Source organism: Cyprinus carpio, chromosome A25, assembly GCF_018340385.1.
Source record: "Cyprinus carpio isolate SPL01 chromosome A25, ASM1834038v1, whole genome shotgun sequence".
In the NCBI taxonomy this organism is placed as follows: domain Eukaryota; kingdom Metazoa; phylum Chordata; class Actinopteri; order Cypriniformes; family Cyprinidae; genus Cyprinus; species Cyprinus carpio.
Genome location: NC_056596.1, coordinates 10,402,012 through 10,418,433, shown reverse-complemented (window position 1 = coordinate 10,418,433; position 16,422 = coordinate 10,402,012). Strand labels below are relative to the sequence as shown.

Here is a 16,422-nt window from a genome sequence, read left to right as displayed (position 1 = left end):
AATATTTAAATAACACGCTACTTTTATTAGCTAAAGTCAGCATACATACATTTAAATGTGGGGAAATAAACATGTTTCTAACTGTAAAAGCAGAAATTCAACAATATCTAAAAACAATTTAAAAGCAGACATTGGGGGGTTTATTTATTTAATTTTTTTTTAAATTTACTTTTTTTAAACATTATTTTTGTAATGTAACTCTTGACTGTATTTATAAATCTGTAAACAACAAACAAACAAAAATAAAACATAAGCCTGATTCCTGGCCTTCCCTTCTTTGTAACTGAAACAGACTAACTTGTTAAAAGTTTTTATTATATAAATTTTTTTTGAAAAAAATAAGAAAAAAGAAAAAATAACAATCTGCTAAAAGTCTGTTATGGACTTGCGAAAAAACGGAAAAAAAACGATAGGTTTGTCTTGACCCCGTGTAAATAATATCAGAAATAAGATTTTAGTTTGGAAAGCTTTGATTAGTAATATCTCTAAACACATTAAACTCTGCGCAAATACAACGCAACAGTGAGTTTTCTGGTGTCTGGTTCATGTGCAGATCACGTGGTACAGAACTGGACCAATAGAATTACGAGTCGTGTTGAACGGCCAAAATATTAAAAACACCAGAATCGTTTTTTTTTTTTTAAATAATTTTTAACGGTGCTGTCTGCGAGAGTGAGTACAAGCGCTAAATATGGTGAAGTTTACGTCTTATTATTAATTGTTTAAATTAATGTGGCATGTTTTAATAATGCGAATATGTCTAAAAACCTATTGTTGATAATGCGATAGAGTTAGATAACAATCATACGTCATGTTCATGTTAGCAAGCTGGCTAATCGAGATCATCAGTCTTATGAAACTTGGTTTCGAAAGGCGTAATGCTGGGAGTTTCAAGTGTCTCATGCCTAATAAATGATGCAATATAAAGGAAAAATAGTAAAATACATAATATTGCCAAAGAAATCGCAAAATAGAATACTGTACATTCACTGTCAAACGCAATATTCTATCTAAACAATCTGATAAAATAACAGTTATGTTCTATTTAATACAATGTTATTAAATCGTTTAAAGTTAATTTTTTTATTTTATTTGATGTTGTTTAAAACTGCAAAACTGCTGTTAACTAGGGGGCGTGGTGCATCATGAATATTATTATAAACAGCAGGTTGAAAAAACTTTGGACAGTTCCCACTGTACAAATAAGTGAAATTGCATTGGTTTATTTTTTTTCTTAATAATTTATTTTCTGAAATATATATATATATACAGTATCCTTCTAATGTATTATTATAATGTTATTAAGAGGTGTAGGTCTTATCTATGTATTAGTTTAGTGTTTAGGCCGGTTTAACTCACAAAATCCTGCTCTCTCTTCCATCCTCTTATCAGAAACATGGCCACGGCACAGTCAACACTGATGTTCGCAGTGTGCATCGTGATGATAACTGAACTCATACTGGCCAGAAAGGACTACTATGACATCCTCGGTGTGCCAAAAGATGCTTCCGAACGTCAGATCAAAAAAGCTTTTCACAAGCTTGCCATGAAATATCACCCAGACAAGAACAAGAGCCCCGATGCTGAAACCAAATTTCGAGAGATTGCAGAAGGTGGGTTAAATATGCACTACCTGTCAAAAGTTTGTGATAATTAAGAATTTTTCATGTTTGTGTAAGTAGTCACTAATGCTGCTCACCATGGCATTTATCTGATGAAAGAAAAAAAGTAATATTGTGAAGTATTATTACAATGTAAAATAATTGTTTTCCATATATATATATATATATATATATATATATATATATATATATGCATCATTACTCCAGTCTTCATTGTCACATGATTCTTCAGAAATCATTCAGATATGTTGGTTTGGTGTTCAGTTATTATCAGTTATTGTTGATGCTCAAGTATAAATAACGTTTTTTATTATTATTAATGTTTAAAACAGTTTTTCTGCTTAATATTTTTTTGTGGAAACCATGCTACTTTTTTCAGGATTCTTTGATGAATAGAAAGTTCAAAAGAACAGCACTTAAATAGAAATATATTATAAACAACTATGCAATGACAGGAATAAATTGCATTGTAAAATCTATTAAAATAGAAAACAGTCATTTTAATTTGTAATATGTAATTAACTGTATTTTCTTTCAAATAAATGCAGCCTAATCCAAACTTTTGTTGTTTAAAGCAAAGATTCCTTGAATTGTTCAGTCTGACATGCATCATTTTTAACTCGTTCTGCAGCATATGAAACACTATCAGATGAGAAAAGAAGGCGAGAGTATGACCAATCAGGATACAATACATTCAGCCATGAAGACATGAACGGAGGAGGAGGAGGGCAGCGTTTTCATCATTCCTTTGATTTTAACTATGATGACATGTTCAGAGACTTTGACATCTATAGCCAAAACAGGCACGCTCGGCCAAAACGGCACTTTGATGAGCACTTCAGGGCCCACCAGCAAGCACACAACCGCCATAAGAAACACTTCCAGGGTACGTTTGGTTCCGGAGTCTTTGAGGACATGTTTGAAGACATGGAGAAGATGTTTGCATTTGAGCGACACATGAAAAGGACAGAGAGCAGGTTTCAGGGCACAGCCAAACAGCACTGCAGAACGGTGACGCAGCGAAGAGGAAACATGGTCACCACGTACACCGACTGTACCTCATCATGAACATCAGAGTGGGCCACGGATTGGACCATCACACTTTTATTTTTATGCCTGATTTAATTTCTTAATTTGCTGCTGTGATAAGTGGAGTTAGATTTTACGTGTGACTGATCTGTTATTTATAAAGAGAATGGGTGCATTTGTTTCCAATGGTTTGACTGAGATTTATAATTGACACTATGTTGGATAGTGGCCTCTTAAAGGAACAGTTCACCTCAAAATGAAAATTTGAAATTGACTCACCCTCAGGCCATACAAAAAATATATGAATTAGTTTGTTCATTGCAACAGAACAGAATAGATTTAGCATTACATTACAACCAAACCAATGGATCCTCTGTAGTGAATGGGTGCCGTCAGAACGAGAGTCCAAACAGCTGATAAAAACATCACAGTAATCCACACCACTCCAGTCTATCAATTAACTTGGACTGGAGTTGTGTACTGGGGTGTACATTGTGATGTACTTTATTGAACTTCTATTCTGACGGCACCCATTCACGGCAGAAATGTACATTTTCAGCATATTTTGATTTTTTTGGATGAACTGTTCCTTTATTAACCTCAGAGTCCAGTTTTAGGTTTTCGATGAGTTTGTTTTCATCCTCCAGCACTAAATAAATAATAAAAAAAGGCCATTAATGTATGAATAACAAACTACATTTGATGACACTTTAATATTAGTGCGCATTTGTTTAAATTGCACTTTCTAGATCATATGAAACAATTCTGTTTCATGACTGGCTAGCTACTAATATCCCCTACTCTACTGGAAGAACGAATGTGCTGAAATCCTGAATCATGATTTGATGAAAACATCAGACAGACAGTTTAGCTCTTCCATTATCTTCTCTACTTATCCAAGGTTGTATATTTTATTGTAGTGTTGGTGCAGCTGAAGGCTCAAGGTATGAGTCTTTGGGATGCACATCTTCATGAACTGGTCCCTTATTTTTATGTGAAGCTTAACAAATGCTTGCTGCATTGCCTTGAATAATATAATTCATTATATTGAAGTAGTTTCTTTCAAACTAGATAGAGAGGTGCCTTTCCCACTCATTGTGGAAGACTGAGTTAAATGTAATCAGATTGGAGCACTTTTATGACCTTTTGTGTTAAAATCTGCATGGCAGAGAGAAAGTATGTCTCTGTTTTTGTCATGGACAATAGTCACCTGGCTGGGTTTGTAAACTGCTTTTGTTTTAGAAATGTACAACAAGTCTAACATTGTTCTTTAAGCCAAAGTGTATTTTGGCTGAACATTTTGAATGTTTGTAACAAAACATAAGAGTTTAGATTGATTTTAAATGGCAGTGTTACCCCTAAAAAATAATAATAATAATAAAAAGACAAGGGGAATGTACCAACTTAGCATTTGCCTGACAATGTTTTTTGTAAATACAATGTAGAACCTAGTTGTGTTCCTGTATGTCTTCACATGTGACCTGTTTTGTTGAATAATCCTGTGTGCAATATTTAAAGGCAGCTCTCGTGTTGTTTTAACTGTTACCCGCTGACATAGTTGTTATGAAACGAGTCTCGGTAGACTCATCTGGCACTTTCTTTATTGTAATCCCATGGATGAAAAGTAAATCAGAAATAGGCTGTTTGAACCCAGATGTATGTATACTTGGGTTAACAATAAATAGTGTTGAAAACTATTCGTTTAATGGCTTTTTTCTTTTCATAAAACAAATAATTATTGATATGGAAGTACTCACATTTATAGTACCCTCAGTAAACTTGAATGGATATAATTGTAATATGGTTTTGATTGTAATATATGTATGTATGATATATATGTAGATGCTGACATGGAATAGAACTAGGGATAGAAAGAGAAACAGATATATTACACAATTATTAATGTTACTGAGGAAGTTTGAGACAAATACTTGCTCAAAACCCATTTTTAAATATTTATTAAATAACTTTAAACAATATCGAAGTTTTTTTTTTTTTTTTTTTTTTTTTACAAATGTTAAATTAAAAGTCTCTTAGATCCTGATATTGATGTAATATATGATATCGATAGATAATGTAAGTGGCTTTATTTAACTATTTATTTTTTAATCTTTTTATTTAACTGTTAATCCAGTTAAAGTTTTTAAAAACATTTATCTTGGTGTGCATAAAAGAAAAAAAATGTATAGTTGTTCAGATAACCATATTAATAACTCCACGTGTCTACTTGTGTCATAATTTATGCAATACTGCCACTTTAACTATGTAACGTTACAGTGCTACCTCACCCAAAACATGTTTTCCTGAATATTTTTGTTGCACCCCATAGTTACGGTTGCCTTGGCGCATTCACTCAGAACAATGCTGGGAAATGTAGTTTATTTCCAGAAAATTTCAAAGTGTGTCAACAGCTGTTGTGCCGTCTAAAACTACAAGTCCCACAATGCACCAATGCACCGGTGCGCAGTTTTTCCGCGGCCGGGTTGATTCATGGTGCGACTGTGAGGGACATTGGATGACTTTGTGCTGTGTTTAGCCGGTGTATTCGCCTTAGCTCATTCATTTTGACAGGGGAAGAGGTCGTCAGCGCGATGGAGGCTCTTATTCCTGTCATTAACAAACTCCAGGATGTTTTTAACACAGTCGGAGCGGATATTATCCAGCTGCCTCAGATTGCAGTGGTGGGAACGCAGGTAACGTTAATGTTTCAGATTGAAACTGATCTATGGCAGTGTCTCAAAACCTAGTGAGGTACCTACATAGACTTCAAAGTTCCGATGTTATCTAAAGTTCGAGCGCGCTTATGAAGCCTCCTAACTAGACAGTTCACTTGTTTTGAAACACAGCCTAGTATTAGCTACATTTATTTATTTATTGTTGCGACATTTTTTTCAAATATACATATGGCGAGTTCAACGACAAATAAACGAATGTCGCATTAAATATACCGAATATTAAGACTATAAAATCAAAATCTGCAGCGAGCTTTAAAATAATGTTATCAGCGCTATCCAGCTAACTAGCGTGCTAACTCAAGACCTCGCTTGTTTCCTCATTCCTATTTCAATAATTGACTTCACGGGCATATTATGTGAAAATTCCTGCTGTTAGGAATAGGTTTATGTTTTAACAGTGTCAGCAATATCACAACGTGAGTTTTATGGTTATGCTGATCTCGGTACAGCAGCTAACAGATAAAGAGATGCGCCACAGTCGGTCTGGACTTGACAGTTCAGGCAGCATGTTTGGACTGAACACCTGCAGGACTCACTCTACAAGGACAAAACGGGTAGAATAGAACTAAGGCGAAAAGGATTGTGGATCTTTTCCATCCTGAAATTACACAAGATATCTGCATCATTTCATTATGGAAGTATTGCATACATGATAGTGTTGTAATATAGACCTTTAATGGAAGTAAACTAGAGACTGACTCATGAAGTAGAGGAGTTTCCTACTGTCTGCCACATACACTTAAGGTATAATAAGTTTAAAGAGTCTTAAAGTGGGGACTTTCACTGACCTCTTAAGAGGATATGGCTCTCTGGGTGAACAAGAAAGTCTTGTTAACCCTGTAAAGCCTGACATATTAAATAAAAAATAAGTAGTTTGCTCATGTGTTTCCTTTTTTTATTTTATTTATTTATTGTATCATATTTGATACATCAGGCTTTTATGGCTCATACAGTATGATATAGTGAGAATATGGAGCTCACCCTCAATTTTTCAAACTGAGCAAACTATGCAATTTGATGCAGATGTTATCATTTATATATGTAAAAAAAAAAAAAAAGTAGGATTAAATACTGATTGTTTTTAATGAGATTATTTAAAACAGTATATCAGACTATTAAAATGCATAAAAATATCAATTGTCACTCTATATCTCCCAATAATATTTCTTAGTATGTTGATATTTAAATGCTTGGTTTAATGATCAAAGCTCTGTGGTTTTTATTGTGGGGCAAAACATCAACGTTTTGAGCGTGTTGATTATTTAGAGCCAGTAGAAGTTCAAAAATGATACAGTAAGATTTATAGGTTTAATCTGTCAAAGTACTGGTAGGATCAACAACAAAGTACATTTTTAGTTACTTAAAACATTTCTTTTCTTCACTAAATGTAGAGAAGTCCAGATAGATTTAGTCAGTACTGACTTGTTTGTTTTCTGTGGTTCATCTGATTTGCAGAGCAGTGGGAAGAGTTCAGTGCTGGAGAGTTTGGTTGGTAAGGACCTCCTGCCCCGCGGGACAGGCATCGTCACCCGCAGACCTCTTATCCTTCAGCTGGTGCACGTCGACCCAGAGGACAGAAGAAAGACCTGCGAGGAGAACGGTATCTGTTTTTTTCTATTTGCATCAAACAAGCATGAATTAATGACCTGCAGGTTGTGTCTGAGATTTAGGAAGTAACTTGGTGCTGCTTTGTTTCTAATTTGGTTGCTCAATCAGCGGCGATGCAGTGGTCAGCTGCTGAGTCAAAAGAGAAAGGGAAAGGTAGTGATCCGAGCAGATTTATTCCTGTGTGCCGTTTGTTTACATAAAATATGTGAACTGTCCATACACAAAGTAAACAAAATCATGGATGAAGCTTTTAGCATTTGTGTGGTTTTGGCTACTGTAGAGTCCTATAAAGACTGCTTTGCTGCAGGCTAACTCTGTCATCTCTCTTTAAACACAGACCCCAATGCCTGGAAAAATGGGCGCCTTTACAAAGGTCTCCGTTTCCTTGTTCCTTGCCCTTTTGCTTGTGTTGAGCAGCTTTGTGCTTTTCCTCATCCTGCTTCCATTATTTGATAATAAGCTTTGGTTACGCTGCCAGTGCAGTGGCTTAGCATAAACAAACCCAGACTGAAGAATTTAGAGTACAGTCCAGTTTCAGTTTCAGATTTGAAGTGGAGAGTATGAATGATTTGGGACTCTAAATGTCTGTTCACTCACTAATAACTCTCTAACAGTCATCAATTGCTATTTAAATGTCACCTTGTAGTAAAGATTCAAAGTCTTTATTAGGACAGTGTGTGTTAGAATAAGCTAGGTATGCTGTGCTACCCGCAATGCATTGCACTTGGCATTTGTTTTGTAGCAGTTTTTGTTTCATTTGCTGTCCTGGTGCTTTTGAGAAATAGAAATATGTTGTCGTGGAACAAATACCTATCCTACATAGCAGAGTAAACTCTCAGAAGAAAGGGAATGTTTACATACTGTAAGTTATGTGACCCAGTATTGTGTCATTGATAATGTTATTGTCACTGTTGTTTCCCACAGGAGTGGATGGAGAAGAGTGGGGGAAATTTCTACACACCAAACACAAGGTAAAGAAAGCAGTACAGCAGATATTTGGACAAAGAATTCGCAATCAGCTTTGTCACAAACATGTGTGACCTTTTGAATATTTTTAAGCATCCATTATGAACAGCTTTATTAATTTCCACCAACTTTATTAACCACCAAGCATAAGATATCATGATTGTTAATATCTTGTCTCTGCATTTTAGATCTACACAAATTTTGATGAAATCAGGCAAGAAATTGAAAATGAAACTGAAAGAATTTCTGGCAATAACAAGGTAAGGAAGAGTCTTTAAGTGAACTAAATCAGATGATGGATTATTTTTAAACCTGCCTGCACACTGCCTTTTAAAAGTTTGGGGCCAGAAGGATTTTTTATTATGTTTGTTTAAATTAATAATTTAATAAATGAATAATTAAATAAAAAATCAGCAAGGTAGCATTAAATTGATCAAGACATGAAGACATTTATGTTACAAACAATCAATAATACAAATAAATGTGTTCTTTTCAGAATCCTGAAAAAAAGTATGATGTGTCCATAAAAATATTAAACAGCACAACTGTTTTCAACATAGATAAATGTTTTTGAGCAGCAAAACTACAAAAAATAATAAAATCATAATGATAGCGCGACGCGGAAGACTGGAATAATGACTGCTGGAATTTCAGATTTACCATCACAGGAATAAATTACATTTTTAAAATATAATAAAAGAGAAACAGTTATTTTAAATTGTATTAAACTTGAAAAAAATTCTTACCAACCCCAAACTTTTGAACTGTGGTGTAGTTTCTATTGCCATCTGCAGTTTAAGAAATCCAGAATGTTGTGTCATTGTTTCACAGGGGATCAGTGATGAGCCAATTCAGCTGAAAATCTTCTCACCACATGTTGTCAATCTCACGCTGGTGGATCTGCCTGGCATCACAAAGGTGTTTTATTTAGTAGCTTAGCTTGGCCTGTTTGAATATTCCTTTTGTGGATTATTTTTTGATACTGACACTGATATATTCATGTTCAGGTCCCGGTGGGGGACCAGCCTAAAGATATCGAGCTCCAGATCCGCGAACTGATCTTAAAATACATCAGCAATCCCAACTGCATCATTTTAGCTGTCACTGCAGCAAACACGGACATGGCCACCTCTGAAGCTCTGAAAGTCGCCCGTGAGGTGGATCCAGACGGTCAGCATATTAACGTTTATTTTGGTCTGCTTGTGCATTTTTTTACATTTTTTTGCACACAATATCTGTACCTTTCAGTTTGTGTGATGTGATGTTTTTCCCCGCATAGCTGTATCATGCAGAATTTGTTTTTTAGTGACACAGCATTTACATTTTTTTCATTTTCTGCTTTCAGGTCGCAGAACGCTGGCTGTAGTGACTAAACTAGATCTGATGGATGCCGGTACTGATGCAATGGATGTTCTCATGGGCAGAGTCATTCCTGTCAAACTAGGACTGATTGGAGTGGTCAACAGGTACAAAATTAAATAGGTGTTTATTAATACGACTGTCAATCTATTTAAAATATATATATATATGTATGTGTGTGTGTGTGTGTGTGTGTGTGTGTGTGTGTGTGTGTGTGTGTCTGTGTGTGAAAATTAGAATATTAAAAAATTATACAAATATACAAATATAATTACACTAAAATATTGATTGTGATATTAATATATTAACAAAATATACGAAAGTTTTGTATTTTTTATTTTTCTAAAAGAGATGACTAAATGTCTTAATACAGGAGTCAGCTGGACATCAATAATAAGAAAAATGTAGCAGACTCCATCCGTGATGAGCACGCCTTCCTGCAGAAGAAATACCCCTCCCTCGCCGCCAGAAATGGAACCAAGTATCTCGCTAGAACATTAAATAGGTGAGAATTTAAGCTTGAAACATAAAATTTCATTAATTTTGCTGAGCATATCTGCTTCTTGAAGTATTAATATCCTATTTTTTTCCATCAGGTTATTGATGCATCACATTAGGGACTGTCTACCAGAGCTGAAGACACGTATCAACGTTTTAGCAGCTCAGTATCAGTCCCTGCTCAGCAGCTACGGTGAGCCGGTAGAGGACATGAGCTCCACCCTGCTGCAACTCATCACAAAGTTCGCCACAGAGTACTGCAACACCATTGAAGGAACGGCCAAATACATTGAGACCACTGAACTGTTAGTTCCCCTTTTCTTCTATTTACTATTTATGAAGCTGTTTAATTTGCTATATACTCTACCGTTCAAAAGTTTGGGGTTGGTAAGATTTTTTAATGTTTTTGAAAGAAGACTCAAGGCTTTTATTTGATTAAAAATACAGTAAAAACAGTAATATTGTGAAATAGTATTACCATTTAAAATAGCTGTTTTCTATTTAAATCTATGTTAATATGTAATTGATTCCTGTGATGGAAAGCTGATTTTTCAGCATCATTCACCAGTCTTCAGTGTCACGTGATCCTTCTGAAATCATTCTATTATGCTGATTTGATGCTCAAGAAACATTTCTGATTATTATTAATGTTGAAAACAGTTGTGCTGCTAAATATGTTTGTGGAAACGGCAATACTTTTTTTTTTCAGGAAAACTTTCTATTCTTTGCTGAAAAGAACAGGATTTATTTGAAATGGAAATTTTTAGTCTTTACTGTCACTTTTTGGTCAATTTAATGCATCCTTGCTAAATAAAAGTATTGATTTCTTTCAATTAAAAAAATCTCCCTGACCCCAAACTAAGTGGTATTAGTGCTAACCATAGTTGTTTGTTCTAATCTTTTAGGTGTGGTGGTGCAAGAATTTGCTATATTTTCCATGAGACATTTGGTAGGACACTGGAATCGGTCGATTCTCTTGGAGGACTTACAACCATAGATGTCCTAACAGCTATTAGGAACGCTACGGTAGGTTGTGAATATTTGACTCCTGCAACCTTTTTATAATTTGAATTTAGTCCCGACTGTACTTGTATGGATATAAAATAGAGACTGCAGCCAGCTGTAATGTAGCTGGATGTGTGTTTCTTCAGGGTCCCCGTCCTGCTCTGTTTGTGCCTGAGGTGTCGTTTGAGCTGCTGGTGAAGAGGCAGGTGAAGCGTCTGGAGGAGCCCAGTCTGCGCTGTGTGGAGCTGGTGCATGAAGAGATGCAGAGGATCATTCAACACTGTAGCAACTACAGCACTCAGGTAGACTGATTAGTTATTGGTCTGCATATACATGCTCATCTTTGCCTTTTGCATCACAAAAACAAAAGGTTTTTCCACTGTTGTTAAAAAGTACATCAGTTAAGGCCGGTTCACACTAAGAATGATAACTATAACTAAAGTTTACTGAACATGGATAGTGAAGTCCACATCATGAATATAACAATAACAACATCAAGGTACAATGTCACTGGAATCACTTCCAGCTAATGAACGATAAAACCATTGATCAGAATCAGAGTCTAAAGAGCTTAAGCATTTGAAGCAGAAGACAAAATAACTGCAACACTTAGAATTAACAGAATAGTATCGTCTGTTGGTGTGGATGCTAGTGTGATAGGTGTGAATGGGCCTTTAGTGATGGCCAAGCCGATATTAGCTCATATTGAGATTAATTAAATATAACTGTGCCTGACTGGCTGATTAATAAATGTCTCGTCAACCACCAAGTGTCAGTTTGTGAATTTTGAGCAAATACTGTTGTTGTTTAAAGGACATGTTGATATTATTTTATGTGCAGCTTATTTTCCATATAGTTTTAATTTAGCACATTTTGTGGATAATTAAACCTTTATTGTACAACTAGGGATGTAAAGATTAACTGCGAGCCGGTTAAAAATCGATTTAAATATGTGATGATTCAAATCGGTTGAGATGCTAAACAAATCGAGATTTAATTAGGGGTAGGAGTTTATAGTATGTCTAGGGGAACTAACTGTCTTTGAAAAAGTTTAGATGGTATTTTTTATTTTCATCTTGCCTCTGTATAATGCATATTAAAGTTTGTAAGTGCAGAGCAAACAAAAAAACAGCGGAAACCAAGGAAACGCTTTAAGCGCCACCTACTGGCAGAGAGTAAATCTGCATCTCGTTCAGCTCATCTGCTGTTTCTGTTTCATACAGATATTTGTTATGCATAGTTTCACAAAACTGAAGTCAAACCATTCTGTTTTTGCTTGAAATTTCAAAATTATACAATCCAATTTAGATTAAAAAGTGCTCATGTTGCATGTATGCAGCATCTTTGTTTGGATCATGATTGAAATGCAGTGGTTGCCTCTAATTTTAAATAGAAAGAGCACAGACAAAGCCTTATTTTGTTTATATGCAGAGATTTATTTTATTTGTGTTACTTATTTGATTTGGGGCTTCTTTTAAAATTTAAATGTAGTTTTCTTATTTACATTTACATTATATTTAAATTTTGTTATTTAGCAGACGCTTTTATCCAAAGCAACTTACAAATGAGGACAATAGAAGCAATCAAAACCAACAAAAGAGCAATAATTTACAAGTGCTATATTAGTATATTATTATAGTGTTATATTTCAATTTCACAAAGAAACGTACAGTATTTTGTCCAAGCAATAATAAAAGGACACATTTAATTTATGATTTGTCTTAAATTTCATTTTGTAAAAAAAATTGTGAATCGAATCATTACATCCCTATGTACAACACATTGTGTTTTTGTTTATTAATTATTATACTGTTTTATTACTACTACTACTACTACTACTACTACTACTACTACTACTGTTGTTAAAGATTTATCATCATATTTTTGTGATTTTTAATAGTTGTTATACTGTTACATTCTTTTTATTACTATTTTTATAGTTTTTTTTATCATTTTTAATTTTTGTGACTTTTTGAAAGTTATATCAATAATTTATATTATTCTATATTATTAGTTTTATCAGTATTGTTTGATTTTTTTTTTGAAGTTATTGTTATTGTTATTATTATTTTATAATTCATTAATTTAATTGCTATTTTTTGTAATTATTCTAAGCTGATTAGAAGCTGAAGTGTACAAACTTAAATGTTTATTGTACATCGCTCCCCCCCCCCCGTTTTCTTATTTGTATACACAATGTATTTACATCCAACACTCAAATATAATTGCTGGTACTTTAAATGATTAGATTGATTTTATCAGCATTGTTTGAATTTTTTGTGATTTATTTAATTGTATTGTTTTTTCTTTCCTAGGAGTTGCTTAGGTTTCCAAAGCTGCATGATGCCATAGTAGAAGTGGTCACGTCTCTTCTCAGGAAGAGGCTTCCAGTCACCAATGAGATGGTTTGTGTGTTTTTTCTCTCATGCTTTTTAAGCAGTTTCTGTGCAAGTGTATTTTCTCTAAATTTGTGTTTACACTGTGCTCCAGGTTCACAATCTTGTGGCGATTGAGTTGGCTTATATAAACACCAAACACCCAGACTTCGCAGATGCCTGTGGGCTCATGAACAACAACATTGAGGTTTACTGATATTTTAATGACAGTTTAATTTAGATTTATGACCGAAATGTATTGATCTGAACATATTTCAGTGTGAAGTTTATTGTTGTTGTCTTTGTAACAGGAGCAGAGACGTAACCGAATGAGAGAGCTTCCCTCAGCGGTCCCCCGTGATAAGGTATGATGGTAAATCTTGAGCTATCAGAGGACATTGTATTTTCTCACATGAAAACGTGACGGGCTGCTGTTTGCTGTTTTTTCTTTTGTTCACTTTTCCTCACTAGCAATGAGTTTATGTTTCATAAACCAAAGTCTTGTTGCTTTTTCTTGCAGTTTTGAGCAGAATTAGTTTAAAACCGGCTGCCTTCCTCTCTAGCTGACTAGTTTCTTCTCTTCGTGTCTCTCTTTGTAGTCCTTAAAAGGTCCTGGTGGTCAGTCAGTGTTGCCCACCGAGCAGCCGCCTGCTGAGGGCGATGGCCCTATGGTGTGTAGGGGCAAAGCATGGAGTTGATTTTCAACCCACTCAAACTGCTCCCCCTGACTGCATGGTCACCAAACTCTAAACTGACAGCAGATCATGTTTTTGCTGTGCAGTTTTGGTTTTACACATCAGTTGTATCTTTTCAGTTTCTGGCCAGAATTGGTGTTTTATGTGTAAACTGTTGTGTACAAACTTTATGTTCGGTTTGAAGCCTAAAAACAATACATAAAGCACCAATGGACTGCATGGGAAGGGGCATGAAACACTAGTGGGCGTTCAGTCCTGTAGTGTTGTTCTTGCTTGTGTGTGTCAGATGTCTGGAGGAGCTCAGGGGGAGCAGGAAGGAGGAACAGGGACCTGGAGAGGCATGTTGAAGAAAGGAGAAGAAGGCCAGGGGGAGGACAAGATGAAAGCACAGAGCCCTCAGAAAGGACACGCAGTGAACCTACTTGATGTGGTGAGTCCATAAAACACAAATACTTTTGATTATGCCACAGAAATGACTTAAAAACATGCACTCTGAGAGTAAATAAACACTGGTGTCTCTTTGAGAGCCATTTGCTAGCACAGCCACAGTCACAATGAATTAGTGTTGATTTGTCCTGATCTTTGGAAAGCGTGTGCCAGTTGCCCGGAAACTGTCTGCTCGTGAACAGAGGGACTGTGAGGTCATCGAGAGGCTCATCAAGTCTTATTTCCTCATTGTCCGTAAAAACATCCAGGACAGGTACATAGAACAAAATATATTAGTTTCTGGTTGTGTGTTTCACGCAGATTGCTCATTCTGTTTCTCTGTCTCTGCAGTGTACCAAAGGCTGTGATGCACTTCCTGGTCAACCACGTGAAGGACAGCTTACAGAGCGAGCTGGTGGGGCAGCTCTATAAACCCGCCCTGCTGGAAGACCTCCTCACAGAGTCAGAGGACATGGCCCAGCGCCGCAATGAGGCCGCAGATATGCTGAAGGTAACAGCAGCAGTAATATTGGGTATAATTAGAAATAATGTATATTAATGTAAATGTGTTTTGTAATGCAGAGTAGCCTTTACATTAACATTTAATTATTTGTTGTTCATTTAATTATACTAATAGTAATTTTATAGTTTAATGTTACATAATAATATTAAATTAAATAATAGTAGTATATAGTAGTTATATAGTTGTTATAATTTAGCTGTTTAATAATGTAGTCTTTACATTAATTAATACTACTAATAATAATGTATTATTAAATAATATTGAAGTAATAAATAATAATGTATAATTAGTAATAATAATGTATATTAAACTAAAATGTGTAGTAATGCAGAATAGCCTTTACATTATTATTAATTGATTGTTAATAATAAAAGTGGAGTATTATTATTTAATAATATATATATATATAGTGATATAAATGTATATGTATGAAAAAGTAGTAAGTAATGCAGATTAGCCTTTGCATTAACTGTTATTCATTAATAATAATTTAATTATTATTATATTATTACTATTATCTAATATTAAGTAAAAGCATTCAATTGTTAATTATTACTCTTTATTTTAATTAATCAGTCAATTCATTTATGTAGAAGCTGAATTTTATATTATTTAAAGTTATAGTATTGTGTTTTATTATATTATACAATAAGAAATGTTCAACTCTTAAAACTTGTATCCTCTCCTCTACTCATAGGCCTTGCAGAAAGCCAGTCAGGTGATCGCCGAGATCCGAGAAACGCACCTGTGGTGAAGTCCTGCTGATGTACTGTACAGCCCCTCTCCCTTTCACTCGAACCCTGTGATCTGCATCAGCCCTGTCTCTCTTCTGTCTGGATTTCACAGACAGCCAACTTGAAAAATGCACTGGTGTCAGTTAGTGTGTATTGAATATAGTTTTATGTACGCATCGGACTCTTCTCGGACTACACTGAGGGCAGCACATATCACGTCACACCTGCACACCGTCTCATTCTATGATCTCTTTTATGTATGTAAGCTACCATGTGCGCTGCAGATAACGTGTGTCCCTGATCTAGTCTAAATTAAAGGTAGTGTAAATGTCATGATATTGTGGCTTCTTTTCCAATTTTTGGTGTGATTTGATATTTGCAAAGGTGCACTCAGTAATTTTTTACGTTTGGCTGTTTGGTATGGTGGTCAACTTTGGATTTTACTGAAAAAGATGCAGGATCATGTAAAAGCCCCCCCCCCACCCCCCAATTCTGAAAATAATAACAGAGACTAAGGATAAAGTGAGTATCATGACTGGTCATGTGATCTCAACTTGCCGGCCCCTATAAGGGTGCTCAATGTAAATAAAACCGCTTTTATTAGACTGTTGATAGTGAGTCTACATGATTTGAAACATGCACTACGCATCTCTTTTGTGTAAATGTGTAAAACTTTTTACTGAGACCAAAATGGCTAGGTGCACCTTTTGCTTCATAGCGTTATTTGTATTTGTAATGTTGGTGTTTTTATCTGCACATATATATTTTTACACATTTTTTGGTGCACTGCAACTATATTATGTTTACGATTATATATTAATAATAATACAATATATTATGTTGCAAT

General features: G+C 34.9%; 2 protein-coding genes across 5 annotated transcripts; both read left to right on the top strand.

Annotated features, from left to right (window-relative positions):
* The first annotated feature begins 585 nt into the window (after positions 1 to 585).
* dnajb9a (DnaJ heat shock protein family (Hsp40) member B9a) lies at positions 586 to 2,962 on the top strand. Of its 2 annotated transcripts, none has more exons than XM_042715426.1 (3): positions 586 to 694; positions 1,393 to 1,613; positions 2,254 to 2,962. In XM_042715426.1, the coding sequence occupies exons 2-3, from the start codon at positions 1,397 to 1,399 to the stop codon at positions 2,688 to 2,690; spliced, it is 654 nt and encodes a 217-aa protein (XP_042571360.1). In that variant the 5' UTR covers positions 586 to 694; positions 1,393 to 1,396; the 3' UTR covers positions 2,691 to 2,962. The 2 variants fall into 2 exon arrangements, with proteins under 2 accessions (XP_042571360.1, XP_042571361.1); XM_042715427.1 differs by having other exon boundaries at positions 587 to 672.
* A 2,144-nt stretch (positions 2,963 to 5,106) lies between these two features.
* LOC109087292 (dynamin-1-like protein) lies at positions 5,107 to 15,908 on the top strand. 3 transcript variants are annotated; one of them, XM_042715425.1, is made up of 20 exons: positions 5,107 to 5,344; positions 6,842 to 6,986; positions 7,332 to 7,367; positions 7,919 to 7,965; positions 8,149 to 8,220; positions 8,792 to 8,878; positions 8,968 to 9,130; positions 9,306 to 9,426; positions 9,693 to 9,824; positions 9,916 to 10,122; positions 10,723 to 10,843; positions 10,969 to 11,124; positions 13,138 to 13,227; positions 13,313 to 13,405; positions 13,509 to 13,562; positions 13,797 to 13,868; positions 14,179 to 14,322; positions 14,483 to 14,592; positions 14,670 to 14,829; positions 15,539 to 15,908. In XM_042715425.1, exons 1-20 carry the CDS (start codon positions 5,243 to 5,245, stop codon positions 15,593 to 15,595), a joined length of 2,169 nt encoding a protein of 722 aa, XP_042571359.1. In that variant the 5' UTR covers positions 5,107 to 5,242; the 3' UTR covers positions 15,596 to 15,908. The 3 variants fall into 3 exon arrangements, with proteins under 3 accessions (XP_042571359.1, XP_042571357.1, XP_042571358.1); XM_042715423.1 differs by lacking the exon at positions 13,797 to 13,868 and having other exon boundaries at positions 5,108 to 5,344; XM_042715424.1 differs by lacking the exons at positions 7,332 to 7,367; positions 13,797 to 13,868 and having other exon boundaries at positions 5,109 to 5,344.
* The last annotated feature ends 514 nt before the right edge of the window (positions 15,909 to 16,422 follow it).

Excerpts from the sequence above, each read along its gene's own strand:
- dnajb9a (XM_042715426.1), top strand. The coding sequence starts at position 1,397 with ATGGCCACGGCACAGTCAACACTGATGTTCGCAGTGTGCATCGTGATG. Across the intron at positions 1,614-2,253 it reads ATTTCGAGAGATTGCAGAAG|CATATGAAACACTATCAGAT; the intron begins GTGGGTTAAATA and ends CTCGTTCTGCAG.
- LOC109087292 (XM_042715425.1), top strand. The coding sequence starts at position 5,243 with ATGGAGGCTCTTATTCCTGTCATTAACAAACTCCAGGATGTTTTTAAC. Across the intron at positions 5,345-6,841 it reads TTGCAGTGGTGGGAACGCAG|AGCAGTGGGAAGAGTTCAGT; the intron begins GTAACGTTAATG and ends TCTGATTTGCAG. Across the intron at positions 14,593-14,669 it reads CGTAAAAACATCCAGGACAG|TGTACCAAAGGCTGTGATGC; the intron begins GTACATAGAACA and ends CTGTCTCTGCAG.